The 23,841-nt window shown below is 43.7% G+C and overlaps 1 protein-coding gene across 2 annotated transcripts in view; it reads right to left on the reverse strand.

The window, feature by feature from the left end:
* Positions 1–1,627: 1,627 nt before the first annotated feature.
* The window catches only part of LOC122945081 (caspase-8-like), a 49,712-nt gene continuing 27,498 nt past the window's right edge, over positions 1,628–23,841 (reverse strand). Inside the window, exons 7-10 of one of the 2 annotated variants that reach the window (XM_044303936.1) lie at positions 22,447–22,576; positions 8,534–8,596; positions 8,107–8,206; positions 1,628–3,324 (exon numbers count right to left, since the gene is read on the reverse strand). In XM_044303936.1, coding sequence (XP_044159871.1) covers positions 3,150–3,324; positions 8,107–8,206; positions 8,534–8,596; positions 22,447–22,576 — 468 coding nt within the window. In that variant the 3' untranslated portion in view covers positions 1,628–3,149. Of the gene's footprint in view, positions 3,325–8,106; positions 8,597–22,446; positions 22,577–23,841 lie in introns of both variants that reach the window. The other variant, XM_044303935.1, reaches the window with a different exon arrangement.

Genomic DNA, 23,841 nt, shown 5'->3' on the forward strand with positions numbered 1-23,841 from the left:
AGATTTTTCTTATGTTTTAAAATGTTCTTCCTATAATCCTATAAAAAAAAAAAAAAAGATTGCTTTTGGGTCGCCATATTCTGATACTCCTAACTTTAAGTGTACTTAAACTTTTGAATAACTTCATTTAAACTATTCTAAATGCCCTAAAAAAAAATTTGGGTAAAATACTAAGGGGGTTGTATAATGGATGGGCGTTTTAGACGCCGGTCTTAACAAGGCCCTGCAATGGCGGTGGATCCGCGGAAGTTATGTAGAGGCCGGCGCCTCTACATAACTTCAGCGGATCCACTGCTGCTTCCAAATGCCAGCTCCCTTTCTGGCGTAGATTTACACAATTTTCTATGCCTAAAACAGGCATAGAAAATGATAAATGAGACGGCCCTGTCAGCCCTTTCCCTTTCCCCGCCCAATTTTGGAGACTTCATGTGAGTGGGGAAAAGTTGCAGATTGCAGCATAAAGAACCTTTGCTCCACAATCTGCACCAGAAATACACCTAATATAGACATATATTTGTAAGTAAATAACCTCCTAAGTTTTTCCTTACAAAATAGGCACCTGATGTGATGCGATTTGGAATCCTTATAACTGTACACCGCTGACATGTCGGATTCTACTGTAGGGCTGCAATGAGCGTTGTATAGGCAGGAGCACACATCACTGCTCCTGCCTGTGCCCTCCACGCTACCAAAGCCTGGCATCCAATATACTATGCCAGGCACAGGCAGGAGCAACGATTTGCAATGCAGAGCTCCTGACTGCACTTGCCCCTTTGTGCTAAAAGTCTTGTGTACAACATTGGTGCAAGGTCCAAAAACAACAATTCCATCATTGTTTTTTTTTTTTTTTTTAATGGCATTTGTCCTGTGGGTTAAAAAATAGGATATTTTAATAGATTGGATCGCTGTGGCTGCAGCAAAAACAGGATATATTAGCAACTAGGACATTTCACGCCTGGGGTCCATCAGAAGGGCCCTGGCCGCAATACCAGGTACTTGGGACCCAGCAATTGCATTTGTGAGATGCCGATTGGAGGACACAGAGCGCCCCTCCCTCTGTCTAATCACTCAGATGCTGTGATAGTGGCATCTGAGGGGTTAAACTGCAAGCATCGGAGTGAGAGCAAGATGTCTGTTGTATAATGCAGACGGCACCCACAAGCGATGGCGCAGGCCCACCTCCTGTGCCGGGATTATCACTATGATGTGCTATTAGAGCACGGAACCTTAAAGGTGTTGTCTCACTTCCACTAATAGCATGTATCATGTAGAGAAAGTTAATACAAGGCACTTACTGATGTATTCTGATTGTCCATACTGCCTCCTTAGCTGGCATGATTCATTTTTCCATCACATTATACACTGCTCATATCCATGGTTACGACCAGCCTGAAATCCAGCAGCCATGGTCATGCTTGCACACTATCAGAGCAAGTGACATTTTATGCATATTCCCATGTTGCCAGCCATGAGAGAGGCTGATGCTTTTTGCTATAGTGTGCAAGAGCCACTAATGATGGACTACAGGGTTGTCGTAACCCCTGGATATGAGCAGTGTACAATGTGATGGAAAAGTGAATCTAGTCAGCAAAGGAAGCAATATGGGCAATCACAATACATTAGTAAGTGCCTTGTATTAACTTTGTCTACGTGATAAATGCCCTTTGCTGAAGTGAGACAACCCGTTTAAGTACCAGTGCTCTTGACATAGTAGTACATCACAGAGCAGTAAGAGGTTACATTTTGTATGCAGCATGCTAATGAGGTTTCAAAATATCGTATTCATTTGTAGATATTTTTAGTGCAGATTTCCAGTAGAAGTCCAAACCAAATGTTCTTAACAATGTGACCACATCTGAAGTTGATCTTAAAGCCTTTGAACACCTTTGCACTGAAATGGTTTTATTGTTCATTTGCTTCATAAATGTACAATTAAACGATTTTCCTGGCCTATTCTCAGGATAGGTCATTCATATCTGATCATGGGGATTCAACTCCCCCCTTCCCCCCAGCCCCCATCAGTAGTTTGAAGAGGCTTCCAAGCCAGTGATGTCACATTCATCGATCACATGGCTTGTTTGCAACTGAGTCCTATTTTAGTTTATGGCCGCTACATAATGTACATCGCTGTGCTTGTTATGGTATGAGAAGGCTACAGCGCTCACCAGAACACCACAACCTCTTCACACAGCCTATACTTCTGGGAGTTGGGCCCCCGCCTATTTGGTATTGATCTTTCAGCTCTTTTTTTCCCTTTCTTTCATTGTATGTGAGCACAAGTGAGAAAAGATTATCCATGATCTGTAGAAAGGGAAATTAGTCGAAAAATGAAGTTGTGCTGATAAATGGGAGCCAGAGAAGACAGCAGCATCCTGGACACACAGACCTCACCTCCAGCACATGTTATTGGATGAGGCTCAACCACATTGAAAAAGTCTGAAACTAGCAGCAGGGGGCAAACTGCATTTTGTGGATCTAAAAAAGAATGAAGGAATGAAGACTGCAGACTGAGACTTAATGCAAATTTGTAATTCAAGGTAACTACTAACATATGTAAAAATCATTTTCCATGTCAAAGGTGTCCATAGTCTTTAAGAATACAGATCCTTCAAGAAGATATCCAGTTTAGGCCTCATGCACACAACAGTTGTTTTTTGAGTCCGCAAATTGTGCGTCCGTCAAAAAAAAGAATGCGGCATCCTTTTTTTTTGGAGGATCCGTTTTTTTCCACAGATCCCTTGCAATAAATGCCTATCCTTGTCCGCAAATGTGAAAAAAGTAGGACATGCACTATATTTTTTGCTCAAGGGAAACACGGACAATTTACGCGGAATACAAACGGATAAACTATCAGCATTTTTTTGCTGACCCATTGAAATGAATGGGTCACCATCCTATCCGCAAAAAAAACGGAACGGAGGCCGAGAAAAACAACTGTCGTGTGCATGAGGCCTTACTAATAGTTATAAGACGTAATCACGTAATTCAAAACATAGAATATTTTACTATAATAATAGTTTCTCTAAATTACGAGAAGTCTTGTTACTCATGAGTCTTGCACATTCAGTCGTCCTTACTCCAGATTGTTCGGGTTGCATGTCAGGTTAAAATCACATTGTGCTATTGGTTGTTTCCTATATACGAGGTAATTAGCTTGCTTGTTGTCCATTGGATGGGGGTGGTAAAATCAGTATTTTACGCAATTCAGATTGATGCGTTGGCATCTGCTTCACTTCCAGATATCCATATTCTTTTTTTATGGTGTAATCTCTATCTGCTATCTTATTCTGCACATGTGTAATAATTCTTATCAAGTCTGTTGTGCTGAAAAATAAAGAATTTGCACATTAATTCCCAACAATGTCTCACAAGAACATAGGACAGCTATAGTCACAGTGGAACAATTGTAATGACCTGCATTTGCGTGGGCAAATTTTTCTGTATTCTAGATTGCAATTAAATAAATGTATTGCCACCAATGTATTTCTCATTTCAATATTCATTTGTGTTCATTGCCCTGTTTAGTAAGAGCCACTCATTCTTACAAAGGGCAATTACACTGATGCTATCTTAAGGGGACACTTCCATCAGAAACAGGCAGTACTATCAGATTGAACAAGAAATACTAAATATTTTCCCTCTGTAGTAGTCAGCATTACCATCACTTAGGTAATAGGGAGTGTAAGCTGAGACAGTGAAGATAACAGATGCAAACTGAGAACAGTAGTAGGACAGAATCAGCCCGAAAGAAGCAAAGGTGTAGAGAAAGCTTCAAACCAGCTAAAAGCAAAAGATACATAGATACATACTAGTGTTGAGAGGAGGTGCGTGCAGAATTTCTGTGGAGATAATTTAGATAGACTTAAAGGCTTATGGTGCTAAGCTAACTTGTTCAGGAGATGAAAGGCATCTGGACACACTTTATGATTTGTGATTTAGGATTGTATTTTATATTATTTTATCGTAGGTTCATTGATGACCTAATCAGGTTTATCCGTTACTCGCAGTATTTGGATGCGGTAATTGTTAAATCCTGTAATACTAACATTGCTACGAAAACTTATTTTAAACAAGTAGATTCTAACATTGATCTGAACCATGGGAGTAGTCATTACTGTAAGTGGATTAACAACATGCTATATGGGCAGTATAGACGTATCCGAAAAATTATTCCAATGACTGATTTTAAAGATCACCAGATATTTTACATACCTATTTTAAAGCCCTATTTTAAAGCCAAACATATCTGAATTCCCTCATAACTGCTGCTTTTAATAAAACTAAGTCTCTTACTCAGGAAAAGTGTTTTAGTTACAATTACAATATCCTGTGGACATGTATTCAATTAATTTTATTATGGATTTTAATGTGGCCTATGGGGATATTAGATTTTATATAAATACTGGCATATTTTAATGACTGATCCTGTATTAAAAAGTCTTATCCCTATTTCCTTGAAATCCATTTCCAGCACCTCACAAATGTCTGTGGGTACTCCTGGTAATGAGAATATCTGGCGTCGGGGGTGCTGGGGGCTAGTCAATAGCAGGCGGTGACGGAGACGAGCCTCCCTAGTGTCACCTCCTGCTTTTGGCTACCTTCCCCCTGACACTAGATGTTTTGATCCACACGAAGGGGAGATGCAGCGGCAGCCGTGCGGGCATCAGAAGCGACTCAGGTACCGGGGAGCCAGGAAAGTATAACCTCTGTCAGGGGCCCAGGCGTATGGGGAGGCATTTCAGGGGTTGGATAACCCCTTTAATATTTTTGTATACTGATTCTGTAATTTTCTTTTTTCAGTTTGTCCGGCAGTCTTTTCTTTAGGATTTTGGGAACCTATCCCTTTATGAGTGCTCTTTTTTGGCATTCCTATTCCATGCAGTGCCTTGATATATTTTGTAGTATTCGTGTCCTTGGTGTCTATAAAATACATCAAGTCATCGATTGGTTTCATGTGGTCCCCCTTTCACTGTTATTCCCTTTTTATTTTTGCTTACCTTTTTCTATTTTTAATTTTCCCTTTTAATTCACCTACTACCTTTGTGTTATAGGAGGGGGTCCAATATTCATGCCATTTATTAAATATTAAAGGGAACCTGTCACCCAAAAATCGCCTATTAAGCTGTTTACAGTACCTTATAGTGCTGTATAGTCGTTTCCTGATGCACTTTTTGTTAGTTTTGCAGCATGTATGCTCAGTCAGAAATCGATGTTATATTCAGCTGCTGCCCCGTGCTTCAAGTCAGGCTTGAAGTCACGGGGGCAGCGGCCTCGGCGTCTTACATGGCCCTCTCCCCGCCCCCTGCCTCTGTGACTGACAGCCGAAATCCGGGCGCGTTTGATACAGGATGTCGGGCGCATGCGCAGTGCGGCGAAAGTAAGACGGCGCGTAGTACGCGCGGCAGCCAGGACCGCGCTCCTGCCGCCCTTTACTGCGCATGCGGCCGTTGAGCGCGGTCCCGGAATCGGATTTCGGCTGTCAGTCACAGAGGCAGGGGGCGGGGAGAGGGCCATGTAAGACGCCGAGGCCGCTGCCCCCGTGACTTCAAGCCTGACTTGAAGCACGGGGCAGCAGCTGAATATAACATCGATTTCTGACTGAGCATACATGCTGCAAAACTAACAAAAAGTGCATCAGGAAACGACTATACAGCACTATAAGGTACTGTAAACAGCTTAATAGGCGATTTTTGGGTGACAGGTTCCCTTTAAAGAGGTATTCCCATCAGCAGTTTTCATACTTACCTGCGGTGAGCGTGACGTTCAGTTCCTGGATTCGGCTGGGGTGGCTCAGGCAGCTTTATTGACGTCTTCTCCCGGCCGGGCCGCGAGCTGTCTTCAACGCGCATGCCACTGGGCATGCACCATGGTGACTTTTTCCTGGCCTGTATAGTACAGAGCCGGCGTGCGCATTTGCGGCTTTGTACTATACTGGCCAGGAAGAAGTCATCATGGCACATGCGCGGCAGCGTGCGTGTTCAGGACATTGCGCGGCCCGGCTGGGAGAAAATCTTCAGTCTTCTGCGCAACCGCGGCCACAGGATTCGACAGGTGATAGGTGGCCGTAACCAGGGGAGACGAAAGACAACAATCAGGTAAGAGGGGACTTATTTTCTCAAAAAGGGTGGGAATTGGGTAATACAATGTATTTAAAAAAATGATCACTGTCAAATCATTAACAGATTTAACAATGATCATTGTGATGGGAATACCCCTCTTTACCTTAAAAGGGCTTTCTGAGATTATAATTTTTTATCTGATCGGTGGGGGTCTGACACCAGGGACCCCTGACGATCAGCTGTTTTAAAAAAGGCACTGGCGCTCCTGTGAGCACCGCTGCCTTCTCTTAGCTCACCAAGCACAGCGCCATACATTGTATAGTGGTTATGCTTGATATTGCGTTTACTTTAATGGGGCTGTGCTGCTTCAAGGCCACGTGAACGATGAACGTGACATTAGCGGCCTAGGAAAAGCAGAGAAAGGGCTGCGGCACAAACAGCTGATCAGCGGCGGTCTTGGGTGTCCTGAGGATAGGTCGTCAGTAAAAAAAATCTCGGAAAACCCTGGTGTTTTATTTGGTTCCCTTTATAATATCTGCAACTCATTTCCTGCATCATTTTTTTTCTCTCTACTCTAGATCCTACCTTTTTGATTCTAGCTTCCAATTATATTTTTGGTCCTGCATGCATTACCTCCTGATCCTTCACATTTTCTGTCAATTCTCTCCTGTATCACTCCATTCCCTATTTCATCTTGTGGTGGTAACATTATCTTCTGACCATGGGGTTGGTGTATGGATAGGTGCCTTACATGGCAGCCAATCTGTGTCTTTAGCATGTTTTTCAATGATTTTATGCTTGTTTTGTGTGATTTAATAAAGGATTATTGTATATTACTTGGTAGGTGTGCTCACTTATATTGTCATAGCACTTTTTGTTGTCTTTCCCCCAAATGGTTCACTTGGGTTAATGACATTTTTTTTTTTTCTCTTTACATTCTTCATCTCTTCTTTTACACCATTCTTTCTAGGTCAGGGTATTGATAAATACTTTTACTAATTGATTTTTTCCTCTTTTTAAATTATTGCATGTAGATTTAATTGGGGTCATTTAATCCAACTGGTGTAAAGTAGAACTGGCTTAGTTGCCCATAGCAACCAATCAGATTCCTCCTTTCATTTTCAAAGGAGCTGTGAAAAATGAAAGGTGGAATCTGATTGATTGCTTTGGGCAACTAAGCCAGTTCTACTTTACACCAGTTTGATAAGTGACCCCAAATGTCTTTTTATGGAATTATGCACATCATGTTGCTTTGATCCATCTTCATTTTAATATATATATATCTATAACTTATTCTGTGAATTACTTATGGGTCTGATGAAGAAGAGAGACCCCCTTTGAAATGCGTCACCCTGCTTATTTTTTCCACTTTTATCAGTTAGCGCTCACAATTCCCCTTTTTTAATTTTATTTTTTTGTTATTGTTACTTCCTTTTTCTGGACCTCAGAAAAGTATTTCCAGCAGACGGAATCGGCTTCGATTCTGGACTGACTTCACCTGCCACTCAGTGATATGTCTACTGATTTTCTCTAGTAAGCAGCTTTTCACTGGGGCCGGGGTGTTATTTACACAGCACACACATTGTTGCGCCTGCTGCATTTTTCATTTGGACATTCTTTACAGGCAGACTATGGATCTCCTAAGGCCCATGTCCCGCTGGGGATACTGTACCAGTTACAGACAAGAAACAAAGCCTGTGTAGTCTAATCCTGCAGTCATACTCTCTAACTTCTGTCCCCTCCTTCTTGATAGCCTACATAATGCAGATTAGCAAAAAAGTAGGGGACAAGAGGAAGAGAGTTTGTTTGCATGACCAGACTGCACATGGTTTGCTTGCTTGGGAGTTGTATTTAGAAAATTATAGGAACTTTTTTAATCAATACTATTTGAAAACTTGCTTTCTTTTTCAGTTTAGATGCAGCAATAAAAATTGGCTGTACATATGCCCATAGTATCCACCAGATTACTTGTATTTCAATTTTTGTTTCTGTTTGTATTGAAAATGTGAAAACAATATATACATTTTGATTGCTGTATCATACTTACAAAAAATGATGATTCTGTAGGGCTGAACACAGAGTCTGAATATAGACAGAGCCAGTTGTTGGGCACCTTAAAGATTCATACTCTTCAACACTGGCAAAAGCTGTTAAGAAATCCGCAGTTATTGGAAGTTTTTGGCCAAGGGCATCATTTACATACACCGATGAAATGCTGTCACTGACATAGAGGACACCTGTATCAGATTTATCTCCTTGGCATGCTTGAAAGAAGAAGACTTTGGGTTTCCCAACTAGTGATGGACATTGCAGACCATTAAAGCAGTCTGTTAGGCCATTGACTGGCACCTTTTTTCCATCTGTACCAAACACAATCCCTTTGTCCCCATGACTGAGTACAAAACACACAAAGCTGTCTTTTTCAGCGTGATTCTCCTTTGCATAGATCTTAATAGTATTTAGCATTTGTTCACCAGTAAGATCATTGTGTTGAATTACTTCATAGTCCCGTGAACTAAAAACTCTGCATATTGTGTCTGTAAAAAAAAAAAAGGGAATAGGTTAAAAAACATAATCAAATATTCAAAAGTTGCATATCTATTTATTCTTATAAGTAGGTTGTATGATTTAGACAACCCATATCTATGGCGCCTTATTATTGCTTTAGAGCAATCTCTGGCACTCCAGCTGTTCTGAAACATCTTTCATTATGCATCATTTACCTATGTAGGCATTTTTAGAGAAAAGCCAAACAAGTGTGTATGCTGGGAGTTGTAGTTTTGCAACATCTGGAGTGTCGAGGTTTCTGACCACTGTTCTAGCTATACCCAAAAGTAAGCTCTTGCTTTGGATGAACGTTCATGTTTTTTTTTTTTATACAGACACACAATAGATGCAGCACCCCAGAGCAGGGGGTATCTGCAAATGGTTTGTGATGAAATATACTGTTAGGTATTATCATGTTATCTAAGATTATCTATGTTATCACTCCCCCAAATTTAATCCAATTATGTATAGTACCCTGCATAACTATGTATGGAAAGCTGGCCCCACCCCTAACCTTAGGCAGTGGCGACTCTAGGATCAATATATAGGGGGGGCACAGAAGATACACAGTCAAAAATGGGGGGGCACTAATAATTTTCGCCAGCTAATCATACTACTGAAAAATACTAAAGCAGCCGCTTCCCCTGCAGCTACGCCCCTGATGCCGGGGTAATATAATTAAGGGGTATCAGGGTACATTGGGTATAATATAACTGAGGAGGGCTATCAGACATTATAAAGAGGTAATGTAGCTTACATTACCCCTGTATTACGTCCCTGATAGGATAGCACTCCTCAGTTAGGTTACCCCTGTATAATGCACCCTGCTACCCCTTAGTTATATTATATAACTAAGGGATATCAGGGTACATTACACAGGGGTAATATAACTGAGGAGGGCTATCATGGGACATTATACAGAGGTAATGTAAGCTATATTTCCACCGTATAATGCCCGATAGGCCTCCTGAGTTATATTACCCATGTATAATAACGTACCCTGATACCCCTTAGTTATATAACCCCGCTGAGATCATATAACTAAGGCCTCATGCACACGACCGTTGTGTGCATCCGTGGCCGTTGTGCCGTTTTCCGTTTTTTTTTCACGGACCCATTGACTTTCAATGGGTCCGTTGAAAAATCTGAAAATGCACCGTTTGGCATCCGCATCCGTGATCCGTGTTTCCTGGCCGTGAAAAAAATATGACCTGTCCTATTTTTTTCACGGCCAACGGTTCACGGACCCATTCAAGTCAATGGGTCCGTGAAAAATCACGGATGCACACAAGATTGCCATCCGTGTCCGTAAACCGTGTCCGTTTTTTCCTATCATTTCTATGGCAAACTTGACTTAGATTTTTTTTTTTTTCATTTTTTCATGTCTGTGGATCCTCCAAAAAACAAGGAAGACCCACGGATGAAAAAATGGTCACGGATCACGGACCTACGGACCCCGTTTTTGCGGACCCTAAAAAAAAAACGGTCGTGTGCATGAGGCCTAAGAGGTATCCTGGTACATAATTTTACAAGGGTAATATAAGTTACTCAGGAGCCCTGTCAGGCATTATACGGTGGTAATATAAGTTATATTACCCCCCTGTATAATGTACCCTGATTACCCTCAGTTATATAACTGAGGGGTATCAGTCAGGGGACATTATGGGTTATATTATAACTAAGGGGTATCAGGGTACATTATACAGGGGTAATATAACTAAGTTATAGGGGTAACCATATCATCAAGGACAGGTTGAGGAGGGGCTGGGCACAAACCAAGCAGGAGGGAGGGCAGGCCATGAGGCGAGGTAGTGGGGGTATAGGGGTACATTTTTTTTTTAAACTTTTTAGCAGGAGCAGAGAGAACTCAGAGTCAGAACATGAAGGCAAGGCAAGGCACTCACTGGCAGCCTGGCAGGCGGCATATTACCCTTGTATAATGTACTACCAATTATACCCTAAGTTATAGGGGTAACCATATCATCAGGGATAGGTTGAGGAGGGTCTGGGCGCAAACCAAGTAGATGGGAGGGCAGGCCATGAGGCGAGGTAGTGGGGGTATAGGGGTACATTTTTAAAAAACTTTTTAGCAGGAGCAGAGAGAACGCAGAACATGAAGGGAAGGCAAGGTACTCACTGGCAGGCGGCAGCAATTTACAAAGTCCGTTTGCGCGGGTGGGCAGGCACGCAGCAGCGCAGCTTTACGTGTTGACGACCGTGACGTCAAGTCGTCAACTCGTCTCTGCGGCTGTCACACTCCCAGCCTGCGCCTTGCACGCTCTGCCTCCGCGAGTCCGCTGGGTCCAAACGCCGCCCCCACCACGGCACCACCCCATCTGTCATGTGACTCCACTCCATAGCCGACGGACTGGCACTGACTGTATGTTACGTATCTGTGTGTGTTCTCTTCTCTGTCAGTGCGGGCGGCCTGCGCAGCAAGCAGCGATTAGCGCTAGAGTCAGCGATATTCAGCGAATCAGCGGGGGGGCACCCGGGGGGGCAAGGAATGACCTGGGGGGGGGCAATTGCCCCCCCTCGCCCCCCTGTAGCGACGCCACTGACCTTAGGTCAGTTTAGACTGGAGTTTGTGGAGAAAGAAAGCTGAGGCTTTTCTAAGGCCCAAGAAGCTAGAGACTCACCAGTCTTTGCAAGATCTATTGAAGGAGAGAAGGAGAAAGACGAAGGAGAGAACTAGAGAAGCTAAGAAGCTAGAATCTACATGGCCAAGCACTGGAATCAGTAAAGTAGCCCGCTATCAAAAGGTGTTCAGACTTTACTGCAGTGAGGGACACTGTTAAGACATCTGGACATGACCTGGCCAGTCATATCTCCAAAACCCTGTATCCCTCAGTGGACATTACAGACACCATTGCAAGCAAACGATTTGCCGCCATAGATTCTACTTGAAGAGACTTGAGACAGAAAGAGAGGGTAGAGGGCCATAACTCCTATGTTTGCCTAAATCCATACATCATTATCTGGGAAGAATTGCATTGTGTTTTGGTATCGTTTGATGTACTACAACTTCTATTTTGCACTTTAGTAAAGACTTAATTCTGTTAATTCAAGCCTGGTTACTCACTCTCACACCATACACTGGCCATTGCACGGGCCCATCATGGGCACCCCAATTACCATCAGGCAGGAACCCTAGAACCAAGGTGTGCCCTGAGGGAAGAAAAGGTGCACCATCCCTTCACTGCACTTGCCCAAAGGAACAACAGTGAGAGGTAAGCCACAGGAAAGACACATATTGACATCAGTAAGAGTATAATGTAGAGAGCACAAGCCAATAGTTTTTGTGGCAAAAACATTGTACCTTATGATCAGCTTGTCTCCATGGGACCTGCTAACCACACATTGTTGTCTACACTTGACAACTCTTAAATGGCTTTCTCACAAAGTACAAAAGTTATAAATGTGTTGGCAATAGGGGTCCTACTGCTGGGCCTTTGCAGACCACTAAAAAAGAGGGTTCTGATTCCCCTATTTCTCCACATCACATAGCAGAGTTTAAATGGAGCGGCTGTCTTTATCTGTCCCAAAACCCTCTTTAGCTGAGAACTACACTGAGATTTTTTGTAGTGCTACTGACTGATTTCAGCTATGAAGTAAAATTCTGTTTCAAAGTAAGTCAACCAATAGTTGGTATAAAGTGGGAGAACAGTGTCTATCTCTGCACCAGATTTATCATCCAGACTGAGCCCCTGTGATAAATTATCTGGTGCATAAATTTATCCCATCTGTAGGATTATTAAATCTGGTCCACTGTACTTCTTTGGACTTCTGCTGCTCTAGCTCAATAGTTAACATCATTCAGTTGCACTACAAGAAGTCTCCATGTATCCAAGGCCTTAAGGAACAAGAGAATTTGTTTTATTACATTCTCATGATTATAATGGGCTTATAATAATTTTTGTACGTAGAAATAAGCATGAACATATACTGCTGATTTAATTACTGCTGTAGCTTTCTTATTGTTATTTTTTTAGACAGAACAGGCAGACACAAACTGCATTTATACCCTGCTATATGTCTTTATAATTTTCTTTCATCATCACATCACTGTATCATATCACAAATAACTACCTGCAAGTTCAAACTAAAACAAGTTCAAATGCATTCATCAAATTGTTCAGAAAAATATAAATGAAGGCATTGCAAACTTTACTGATCCATTGAAAGAGTTAATAAAGGTTTCTCAGGGAGTATTCAAGGACAAGTAGTCTTTGCATCACAGAAGGATTAGAAAGAGGGGTTTGCATTAGTGTTGATCGAGCACCAAAGTGCTCTGGTGCTCGAGTAGAACACTTTGGGATGTTCGGGTGCTCTACAGAGCACCAGAGAACAATGGAAGTCAATAGGAGAACCAGAGCATTAAACCAGGCTCCCCCTGCTCTGAAGAGGGGAGGGTGTCTGGTTCACAGGAAAAGGTTAGAAATTGATGGAAACACGACTAAAATGGTTCGGGAACAGCATGGGGAGGATGTCTGGATCCATCTTGGACTTCCAGGTCGCTGCTGGCAGGTGTCATGAAACTGTTCCAGGCCTTGGAGAGTGTTGCCTGCCTCTGTTGGAGCTGCTGTGTGTTCCCCTCGTCTCCCCTCCTCAGTTGCCCAAGGAACTACGTACTCTGCTGCTAGCGTTGTCAGCTGGAAACTTTTGGAGCAATTTTTCCACAAGGACCTTCTGGTATTGCACCATTTTGCTAGTTCTCTCCACCACAGGAATGAGAGATGAGAAGCATCGCCGCTCACCATCTGTGTTGATTCCTCAAAGTTGCGTAAAACCTCACAGAGGTCAGACATCCATGCCCACTCGTCGCTTGTGAAGAGCGGAAGCTGACTGGAAAGGCAACGACCATGTTGCAGCTGGTATTCCACTACTGCCCTCTGCTGCTCACAAAGCCTGGCCAACATGTGGAACGTGGAGTTCCAGCTCGTGCTCATGTTGCACAACAGTCAGTGAGCTGGCAATTGCAAGCACTGTTGCAGCATTGCCAGACCGGCAGTAGCTGTAGATGACTTTTGGAAATGGGTACGCATGCGGCACACCTTCACCAGTAGCTCAGGCAAATTGGGGTAGGATTTCTGAAACCGCTGAACCACTAAGTTGAACACGTGGGCATGGCATGGTATGGTTACGGCCATTATCAGACACAACCATGCCTGGTTGTAAGTTGAGTGGCAAGAGCCACAGCTCAGTCTGGTCCCTTATCCCCTGCCACAGCTCTGCAGCGGTGTGCTGTTTGTCACCTAAGCAAATTAGTTTCAGCGGGGCCTGCTGCCGCTTCCCCACTGCAGTGCTACACTGCTTCCAGCTTCTGACTGGTGCTGCAAGATGAGAATTCAGAGGTGGAAGTAGAGGAGGAGAAGGGGGGGTTGCAACCTCTAATGTAGGTGGTGGTGGAAATCCTGATGGAAGTAGGGCCCGCAATCCTTGTCGTCGGTAGCACCAGTGCCATTCCAGAGTACGACTCGCTCCCGGTCTCCACATCGTTCACCCAGTGTGCCGTCGGGGAACTCTAGCGTCCCTGGCCAAAAGCACTTGTCCATGTGTCAGTCATTAAGTGGACCTTCCCAATAACTGCGTTGGTCAGGGCACAGGTGATGTTATGGGACACATGCTGGTATAAGGCGGGGACGGCACACCGGGAAAATTAGTGGCGGCTAGGGACTGAGTAACAAGGGACGGCCACCGCCATCCAGCTGCAGAAAGCCTCATTGTCCACAAGCCTAAATGGCAACATTTCCAGGGCCAGCAATTTGGAAAGTGTGCATTTAGTGATATGGCCTGTGGGTGGATGGCTGGTTATTTGCACTTTCATTCAAAGGCCTGGGGTATGGACATCTGTACACTGCACTGAGACACAGAAGTGGATGTGCTAGCTGATGGTGCTTGCGAAGGTCCAGGTGCAGGGCGGGAGGCATACGGGCCTGCGTCTTGGACAGGGGTTTGGCCTGCACGTAACACAGGGGAAGAGGAGGCAGTGGTGTGACCCGCAGACACCGATTGTGGACACAGCCGTTCGAACCACCTATTAGGGTGCTTTGATGCCATGTGGCGGATCATGCTGGTGGTGATGAGGTTGCCAGTGTTCACACCCCTGCTCATTTTGGTACGACACAGGTTGCAAATGACAATTATTTTATCGTCTGCACTTTCCTCAAAAAAGTGCGAGACTGCAGAACACCTACCCCTTGGCAAGGAAGATTGCCGCAAGGGGGTGCTCCGGGAAACAGTTGCGGGCCTGTTTGGTGTGGCCCACCTTCTCCATTTTGCCACCCCACTGCCTCTTCCAGCCTGTTGCGGTGCTGCGGATCCCTCCCTCTCTGTACTGCTGTTCTCGCTCGGCTTGCCACCTTCCTAGGTTGCGTCTGTGATTTCATCGTCAGCCACATCTTCCACTTCCTCACTCTGGTCATCCTCCTGACTTGTTGACCTAACAAGAACCTCACTTATTGACAACTGTGTCTCATTATCAACCTCTTGAGACACTAATTGCCGTTCCCCACCACCATCATCTTCTTCTGACTGTGGATGCTTAAGAGTTTGGGAATCAGTGCACAAGATCTCCTCATGTCCCTCTTCAAGCGAGCTTGGCGAGACGCCCAAATCAAGGAATGGCGATGAAAAAAGCTCCTCAAAAGGTCCGAGTGTGGGATCACTTGTTTGCCAAGACTCTCCATGGTGGGAGGAAGGAGTATCAGGGTGAGGATTCTGTTGACCAGACTCTTGGCTACTGAGACTGGACTTTGTGGAAGACAGGGTGGTGCTTAACCGACTGGAAGCATTATCTGCTGCAATCCAACCGACCACCTGGTCGCACTGGTGTGACATCGAGAGTGGTGTCCTGCGCCGCCCTTCAAACTGGGACATGAAGCTAGGTATTGTGGGTGAGTGTGTTTCTTGTGCCCTGGCAGCAGGCACAGTTTCACCGCGCCCGGGGCCACGGCCTCTGCGTGCACCATCAGCAGCACGGTCACTTCCACGTCCCTTACTGCTCGCCTTGAGCATATTAAATGGTATATATGCTTGCAAGTATGTCATATGTACAGTAGCACAGGTTTTGTGTATGCGTAAATAAATTACACTGTCACAGATATTTAGGATGCACAAACGTTATACAGGAGATATAGCACAGGTAATGTTGCTGTCACCAGAGGCAAAAATATTGCACTAAATGTCACAGATATTTAGGATGCGCAAACGTTATATGGGAGATGTAGCCCAGGTAATGTCACTGTCACCAGCGGCTAAGAAAAAATTACACTGAATGTCACAGATATTTAGGATGCGCAAACGTTATACAGGAGATGTAGCGCAGGCAATGTCGCCGTCACCAGCGGCCAAACAATTGCGCTGAATGTCACAGATATTTAGGATGCGCGAACGTTATACAGGAGACGTAGCGCAGGTAATGTCGCTGTCACCAGCGGCTAAGAAAAAAATGACACTGAATGTCACAGATATTTAGGATGCGCAAACGTTATACAGGAAATGTAGCGCAGGTAATGTCGCTGTCAGCAGCGGCCAAACAATTGCGCTGAATTTCACAGATATTTAGGATACGTAAATGTAACAAAACAGGTGTAGCAGAGGTTGTGTCACTATATAGCACCCAATGACGCGTTATGGACAGCCAATCACTGCAATACCAGTAACCAACATGGCTACGGCATTACAGTGAGTGCCAGTACTTTCCCGCACGTTTATTGGCTGCGTATTGACTCGAGCATCGCGGTCGAGCACATGTGGTGTTCGGCTGAACATGCTCGCCCAACACTAGCTTGCATCTTTTCCAGAAATTGTGACAGTCTTGTCCATGTGGTTTAGCTGATATTGCAGGTAATCCCTAATCAAGTTATGCAGACACAGCCCATGGACAACAGTGTGCTATTTCTGCTGATCTTGGAATTCACCATGGGAAACATTAAGGCCTCTTTCACACGGGCGTTGCGGTAAAATGTGCGGGTGTGTTGCGGGAACACGAGCGATTTTCCTGCGCGAGTGCAAAACATTGTAATGTGTTTTGCACGCGCGTGAGAAAAATCGCGCATGTTTGGTACCCAAACCCGAACTTCTTCACAGAAGTTCGGGCTTGGGATCGGTGTTCTGTAGATTGTATTATTTTCCCTTATAACATGGTTATAAGGGAAAATAATAGCATTCTGAATACAGAATGCATAGTAAAATAGCACTTTTTTTTTTAAATTTAACTCACCTTAGTCCAGTTGATCGAGCAGCCCGGCATCTCTTCTGTCTGTCTGTCTTCTGTGCTGTGTGGAGGAACAGGACCTGTGGTGACGTCACTTCAGTCATCACATGATCTTTTACCATGGTTGTGACCGGAGTGACGTCACCACAGGTCCTATTCCTCCACACAGCACAGAAGAGAGACAGAAGAGATGCCGGGCTGCGCGATCAAGTGGATTAAGGCGAGTTACATTTTTATATATTTTTTTAACCCCTCCAGCGCTATTGTACTATGCATTCTGTAATCCAGAATGCTATTATTTTCCCTTATAACCATGTTATAAGGGAAAAAAATAATGATCGGGTCTCCATCCCGATCATCTCCTAGCAACCGTGCGTGAAAATCGCACTGCATCCGCCCTTGCTTGCGGATGCTTGCGATTTTCCCGCAACCCCATTCATTTCTATGGGGCCTGCGTTACGCGAAAAACGCACAATTTTCACACAACGCATAAGTGATGCGTGAAAATCACCGCTCATGTGAACACCCCTATAGAAATTATTGGGTCGGGATTCAGTGCGGGTGCAATGCGTTCAACTCACGCATCGCATCCACGCGGAATACTCACCCGTGTGAAAGGGGCCTAAGTCTGGCATTTTACACACTGGTCTTAATCTGTCCCCCTAATGGCATTAGGCGTGCCACAATTATTTAAGGGCATCTGTCAGCAGACTTGTACCTATGAACGGGCTGAACTTACAGCTGTAGCCACATAGCTGAAAAAATGAAGTTTTCAAATATATGCAAATGAATAGGGATGAGTGAACCCAGTGAATTCCGGGTTCGCCGGGTTCGGACGAATTTCAGGTCAAAGTACAGGTTTTGGACCCGAACTTGACCCGGACACCGAACCCGAACCTTATTAACCACCTCAGCTCCCCTAGCTTAAACCCCCTTAATGACCAGACCACTTTTTACAATTCTGCACTACACTACTTTCACGGTTTATTGCTCGGTCATACAACTTACCATCCAAATGAATTGTATCTCCTTTTCTTCTCACTAATAGAGCTTTCATTTGGTGGTATTTCATTGCTGCTGACATTTTAACTTTTTTTATATAACTTTTTGCAAAAAAACTTCATTTTTCACTTTCGGTTGTAAAATTTTTCAATTAAAACTACATTTCTATATAAATTTTTCTCTAAATTTATTGTTCTACATGTCTTTGATAAAAAAAAATGCAATAAGTGTATATTTATTGGTTTGGGTAAAAGTTATAGCGTTTACAAACTATGGTGCAAAAATGTGAATTTCCGCATTTTGAAGCAGCTCTGACTTTCTGAGCACCTGTCATGTTTCCTGAGGTTCTACAATGCCCAGACAGTAGAAACACCCGACAAATGACCCCATTTCGGAAAGTAGATACCTTAAGGTATTCGCTGATGGGCATAGTGAGTTCATGGAAGTTTTTATTTTTTGTCACAAGTTAGCGGAAAATGTTTTTTGTTTTTTTTCTTACAAAGTCTCATATTCCACTAACTTGTGACAAAAAATAAAATTTTACATGAACTCACCATACCCCTCACGGAATACCTTGGGGTGTCTTCTTTCCAAAATGGGGTCACATGTGGGGTATTTATACTGCCCTTGCATTTTAGGGGCCCTAAAGCGTGAGAAGAAGTCTGGAATATAAATGCCTAAAATTTTTTACGCATTTGGATTCCGTGAGGGGTATGGTGAGTTCATGTGAGATTTTATTTTTTGTCACAAGTTAGTGGAATATGAGACTTTGCAGATCAGCGGATCAGCAAAACACATACGGACGTCTGAATGGAGCCTGACAGGGGGTGATCAGGGAGTCTATATGGGGTGATCAGGGGTTAATAAGGGGTTAATTAGTGACAGGGGGTGGGGGTGTAGTGTAGTGGTGTTTGGTGCTACCTACAGAGCTACCTGTGTCCTCTGGTGGTCGATCCAAGCAAAAGGGACCACCAGAGGACCAGGTAGCAGGTATATCAGACGCTGTTAACAAAACAGCGTCTGATATACCTTTCAAGGGTTAAAAAAAATCGCATCTACAGCCTGCCAGCGAATGATCGCCGCTGGCAGGCTGTAGATGCACTCGTTTACCTGCCGTTCCTGTGAGCGCGCGTTCACAGGAAATCTCGCGTCTCGCGAGATGACGTCCTGGCGCGTTGAAGAGGAATGAATCGACCTCCTTCGGACCGCAATCCTGCGTTAGGCGTTCTGGAGGGGGTTAAAGTCAATGGGGACCCCAACTTCACTTTAATATTTTCCGTTATAACATTATTATCACGGAAAATAATAGCATTCTTAAGATAGAATGCTAAATAAAATGGCCAACGAGGGGTTAAAAATAATTAAAAAAACTCACCTCATCCACTTGATTGCGCAGGTATCCTCTTCTTTCTTCAGGACCTGCAGAAGGACCTGCGATGACATCACCGCGCTCACCACGTGGTTAGCGCGGTGACGTCATCGAAGGTCCTGCTGAATGAAGATCCTTCTATCTTCAGCCAGCAGGACACGCAGTGACGTAATCGCAGGTCCTGTTGAATGAAGATAGAAGATCCTTCTATCTTCAGTGAGCAGGACCTGCTATGAGGTCACCGCGCTAACCAGGTGACGTCATCGCAGGTCCTTTTGCAGGTCCTGAAGAAAGAAGAGGATACCTGCACGATCAAGTGGATGAGGTGAGTGTTTTTCTATTATTTTTAACCCCCTCATTAGACATTTTATTTAGCATTCTATCTTGAGAACGCTATTATTTTCCGTTATAGAAAATAATAAAATCACCTGAACACCGAACCTGAACTTCAGTGAAAAAGTCTGGGTTCGGGTCCGGATACCCGAACTCACAAATTAACCCTCAACTCTACAAATTAACCTTTAGGAGCTTCAAGGTTGTTGACATTACTCCTAGAGGCTCAGCTCTGTCTGCAACTGTAGTGCCCTCTGTACTTTAATTGACTTGAGAAGTCAGGGCCTGGCGTGATACTGTTTTCACTGACTGGCCCTGTCAATCTAAGTAGAGAGGGCGCGACTGTGGCAGAGAGAGAGTAGAGCCTCTAGGAGTAATGGCAATATATGCTGTGGGGATTCGCTCTGGTAGGCAGGTTAGCAGACGCAGTATAGAGGCAACTACAAAGTATTTAACTTAAACTGTTCAGTGTTTATTCACACATTAAGTAAGTTAAAAAAAAAATCTGTTTCCAGAAAAAACAGTCACCTTGATTCTGGTGTTCGTTCACACCAGTCAGTAACGCAGAAGTCCTTGTATAAAGCAGAATCCTTGTGTTTTCACACAAACAAGGGAGCAGGCCTTAATCCCGGCCTAAACTCCCAGGCCCCAACACAGAGACTGGCAGTGCTCCACTCTCAGAGAAGGAGTAATCCACCCCACCTGACAGTGCTGCCTGTGTTTTATATCCCAAACCAGCCATACTAAAACAGCTGAAGTGTCAGACTGCAATCTGCAAAACTGACACTTTGAGAAAAAACAGCTCTTACCTCAACGAGGCCAGGAACCTTGGTGACACTTACCGACCATCAATGACGACACCTTGTTCCTTTCTACCAGTGGCATACCTACCATATAGGCAGACCACGCAGTTGCTATGGGGCCCGTGAGAAGGAGGGGCCCTAAGTGGAGGAGAGGCCCTGCCCCCTAATTGCTCCTGTCTATCTTTCTAAAGCTAAAGGACCTTTGTTGATGTCATCACAGGTCCTGTAAGGGAACTGCACAGTGTAAGGGTCCATTCACACGTCCGTTGTTTCTTTCCTGATCTGTTCAGTTTTTCGCAGAACAGATCTGGTCCAGTTCTGGTCCAGTTCTGTACCCATTCATTTTCAATGGGTCCTGAAAAAAAATCGGATATTGTGCTGTCTGATTTTTTTCAGGACCCATTGAAAATGAATGGATACAGAACTGGTCCAGATCTGTTCCGCGAAAAACGGAACAGATCAGGAAAGAAACAACGGACGTGTGAATGGACCCTAAAGTGTAGTTCCCAGGTTAGAACAGTGCATCTGCCAGGAACTGTGATTACATCTTCAACATCACAGGTCCTGCAGGATCTAGCAAAGGAACTACACCAAAAATGGTGTAGATCCTAGGTTTGAAAGGTACATCTGCCACGACCTGTGATGACATCATCACAGGTCCTTCAACCCCTAACAGCAAGTATTAGAAGTTCACAATTAGCTCTGCTTTGATCCATACAGACTAGACTGGAATGCAGTGGTAAGAGGAGGTCCTCCACTTCTCGTCATTTACCCCCCTCCCTCCGCCCTGTTTGTACTTATTGCTCACTCATGTATAATACTTCAGACAGTTACAGTGACCACTAACTCATGTACCTCACACACACAGTGACCATAATATATAACTGACCACATATTTCTGTAAACACTGCATCTACAGTATTATGCCTTGTATGTCTCACATTAATACACTGCTCTGTATATATATCTATCTATATATATATATATATATATACACATATATACACTGCATATATTACACAGTATTATAGATGCAATATGTACAGATATATAGTATATACAGCAGTGTACTGATATGTGAGGTATGAGGTATACTAGATGCAGTGTGTTTAGGTATATAGTATATACAGCAGTGTACTAATATGTGAGGTATGAGGTATAATAGATGCAATGTGTACAGGTATATAGTATATACAGCAGTGTATTGATATGTGAGGTATGAGGTATAATAGATGCAATGTGTACAGGTATATAGTATATACAGCAGTGTACTGATATGTGAGGTATGAGGTATAATAGATGCAGTGTGTACAGATATACAATATATCTGTACACACTGCATCCAATATACCTTGTACCTCACATATTACACTGCTGTATATACTATATATCTATACACACTGCATATATTATACCCTGTACCTCACATATCAGTACACTACGGAATATACTATATACCTGTACACATTGCATCTATTATACCTCGTACCTCACATATCAGTACACTGCTGTTTATACTATATACCCGTACACACTGCATCTATTATACCTCGTACCTCACATATCAGTACACTGCTGTATATACTATATACCTGTACACACTGCATCTATTATACCTCGTACCTCACATATCAGTACACTGCTGTTTATACTATATACCCGTACACACTGCATCTATTATACCTCGTACCTCACATATCAGTACACTGCTGTATACACTATACACCCATCTATTATAGCTCTTTTGTGCCATGGCTGTTTTGTAATCCCAATCCGGCCCTGATGGCATAAATTATAAAACGCAGCAGAAAGAATAGTTCATAGAACAAAGAGAGAGGCCTAGAATGGGTACTGGGAGGGGCTATAAAAGGGTAATGGGGGCCCAATTTTGATTCTTGCTACCCAGTGATTTCTATGTACGCCCCTGCTTTCTACAATGCCTAAAGGCTCATTTGCATATATTAAAACTTCATTTTTCTCAGCAATGCAGGCAAATATGAACATGGGACTAACACAGATGCCTTCAGCTGTCAGATTGCATATGTGAACAGGCGTTGCCTTGTAAGCATGTGTGTTCTTTCTTTGCATAAACCATGGAGTAAAGTGTCATTCTACCTGCATCCTGGTGTGTCCCAGGCCTGTCCTTCATTTTCATTCCACTTTTCCTGGCTTCACTGAAGTTGTAATTATTCACAACAACGCACAGACCATGCGGGATTTTGTCCAGCTTGTATTCTTCAAATTGCTGCAACATTAAATATATATTTTTTTTTATGCTGTACAGATTTCCAAATACTGTTAGGCCTCTTTCACACGGGTGTCATGTTTTTTGCCCGGATAAGAGGCGGGTGCGTTGCGGGAAAATGCGCGATGTTTGGTACCCAGACCCGAACTTCTTCACAGAAGTTCGGGCTTGGGATTGATGTTCTGAAGATTGTATTATTTTCCCTTATAACATGGTTATAAGGGAAAATAATAGCATTCTGAATACAGAATGCTTAGTATAATAGTGCTGGAGGGGTTAAAAATAATAAAAAAGTTAACTCACCTTCTCCTCTTGTTCGCGTAGATTCCGGTCTGTTCTTTAGCTGTGGACTGAATGACCTGAGGTGATGTCAGATCACATGCTCCAATCACATGGTCCATCACCATGGTGATGGAGCATGTGATCTGACGTCACCACAGGTCCTTTAGCCCACAGATAAAGAACAGACCGGCATCTGCGCTAACAAGAGGAGAAGGTGAGTTAACTTTTTTATTATTTTTAACCCTTCCAGCACTATTATACTAAGCATTCTGTATTCAGAATGCTATTATTTTCCCTTATAACCATGTTATAAGGGAAAATAATACAGTGAATAGACTGTCACCTAGAACCCATGCGTGAAAATCGCACCGCATCCGCACTTGCTTGCGGATGCATGCGATTTTCACGCAACCCCATTCATTTCTATAGGGCCTGCGTTACGTGAAAAACGCACAAAGAGGAGCATGCTGCGATTTTCACGCAACGCACAAGTGATGCGTGAAAATCACCGCTCGTGTGCACAGTCCCATAGAAATGAATGGGTCAGGATTCAGTGCGGGTGCAATGCGTTCACCGCACGCATCGCACCCGCACGGAAAACTCGCCCGTGTGAAAGGGGCCTTAGAATAGTAAGGATCTATAACATCATATTTAACAAATCCTCTAAACCCTATGTTACTAATGTTTCCTCAGAAACCAGATTCTACATTATTTACCTGATGCTGCCCCTACACATTAGATTAAGGGTCCATTCACAAGACTGTAGGCCGTCCGTGCCTGTATTGTGGACCGCAGTAGGTGGTTCCACAATATATAGGCTATGTGAATCCCATATCATGAATGCGGACCCATTGACATGTCCTATCTTTTCCTATATATAGTGGATTATGGAACTATTGAAGTCAATAAGTTCACACGTGGTCCGCAGCACGGGCACGGACACCTTACGTTCGTGTGAATGTACCTCATTGCTAGTGCATCCT

Source organism: Bufo gargarizans, chromosome 8 (genome assembly GCF_014858855.1).
Source record: "Bufo gargarizans isolate SCDJY-AF-19 chromosome 8, ASM1485885v1, whole genome shotgun sequence".
NCBI lineage: Eukaryota > Metazoa > Chordata > Amphibia > Anura > Bufonidae > Bufo > Bufo gargarizans.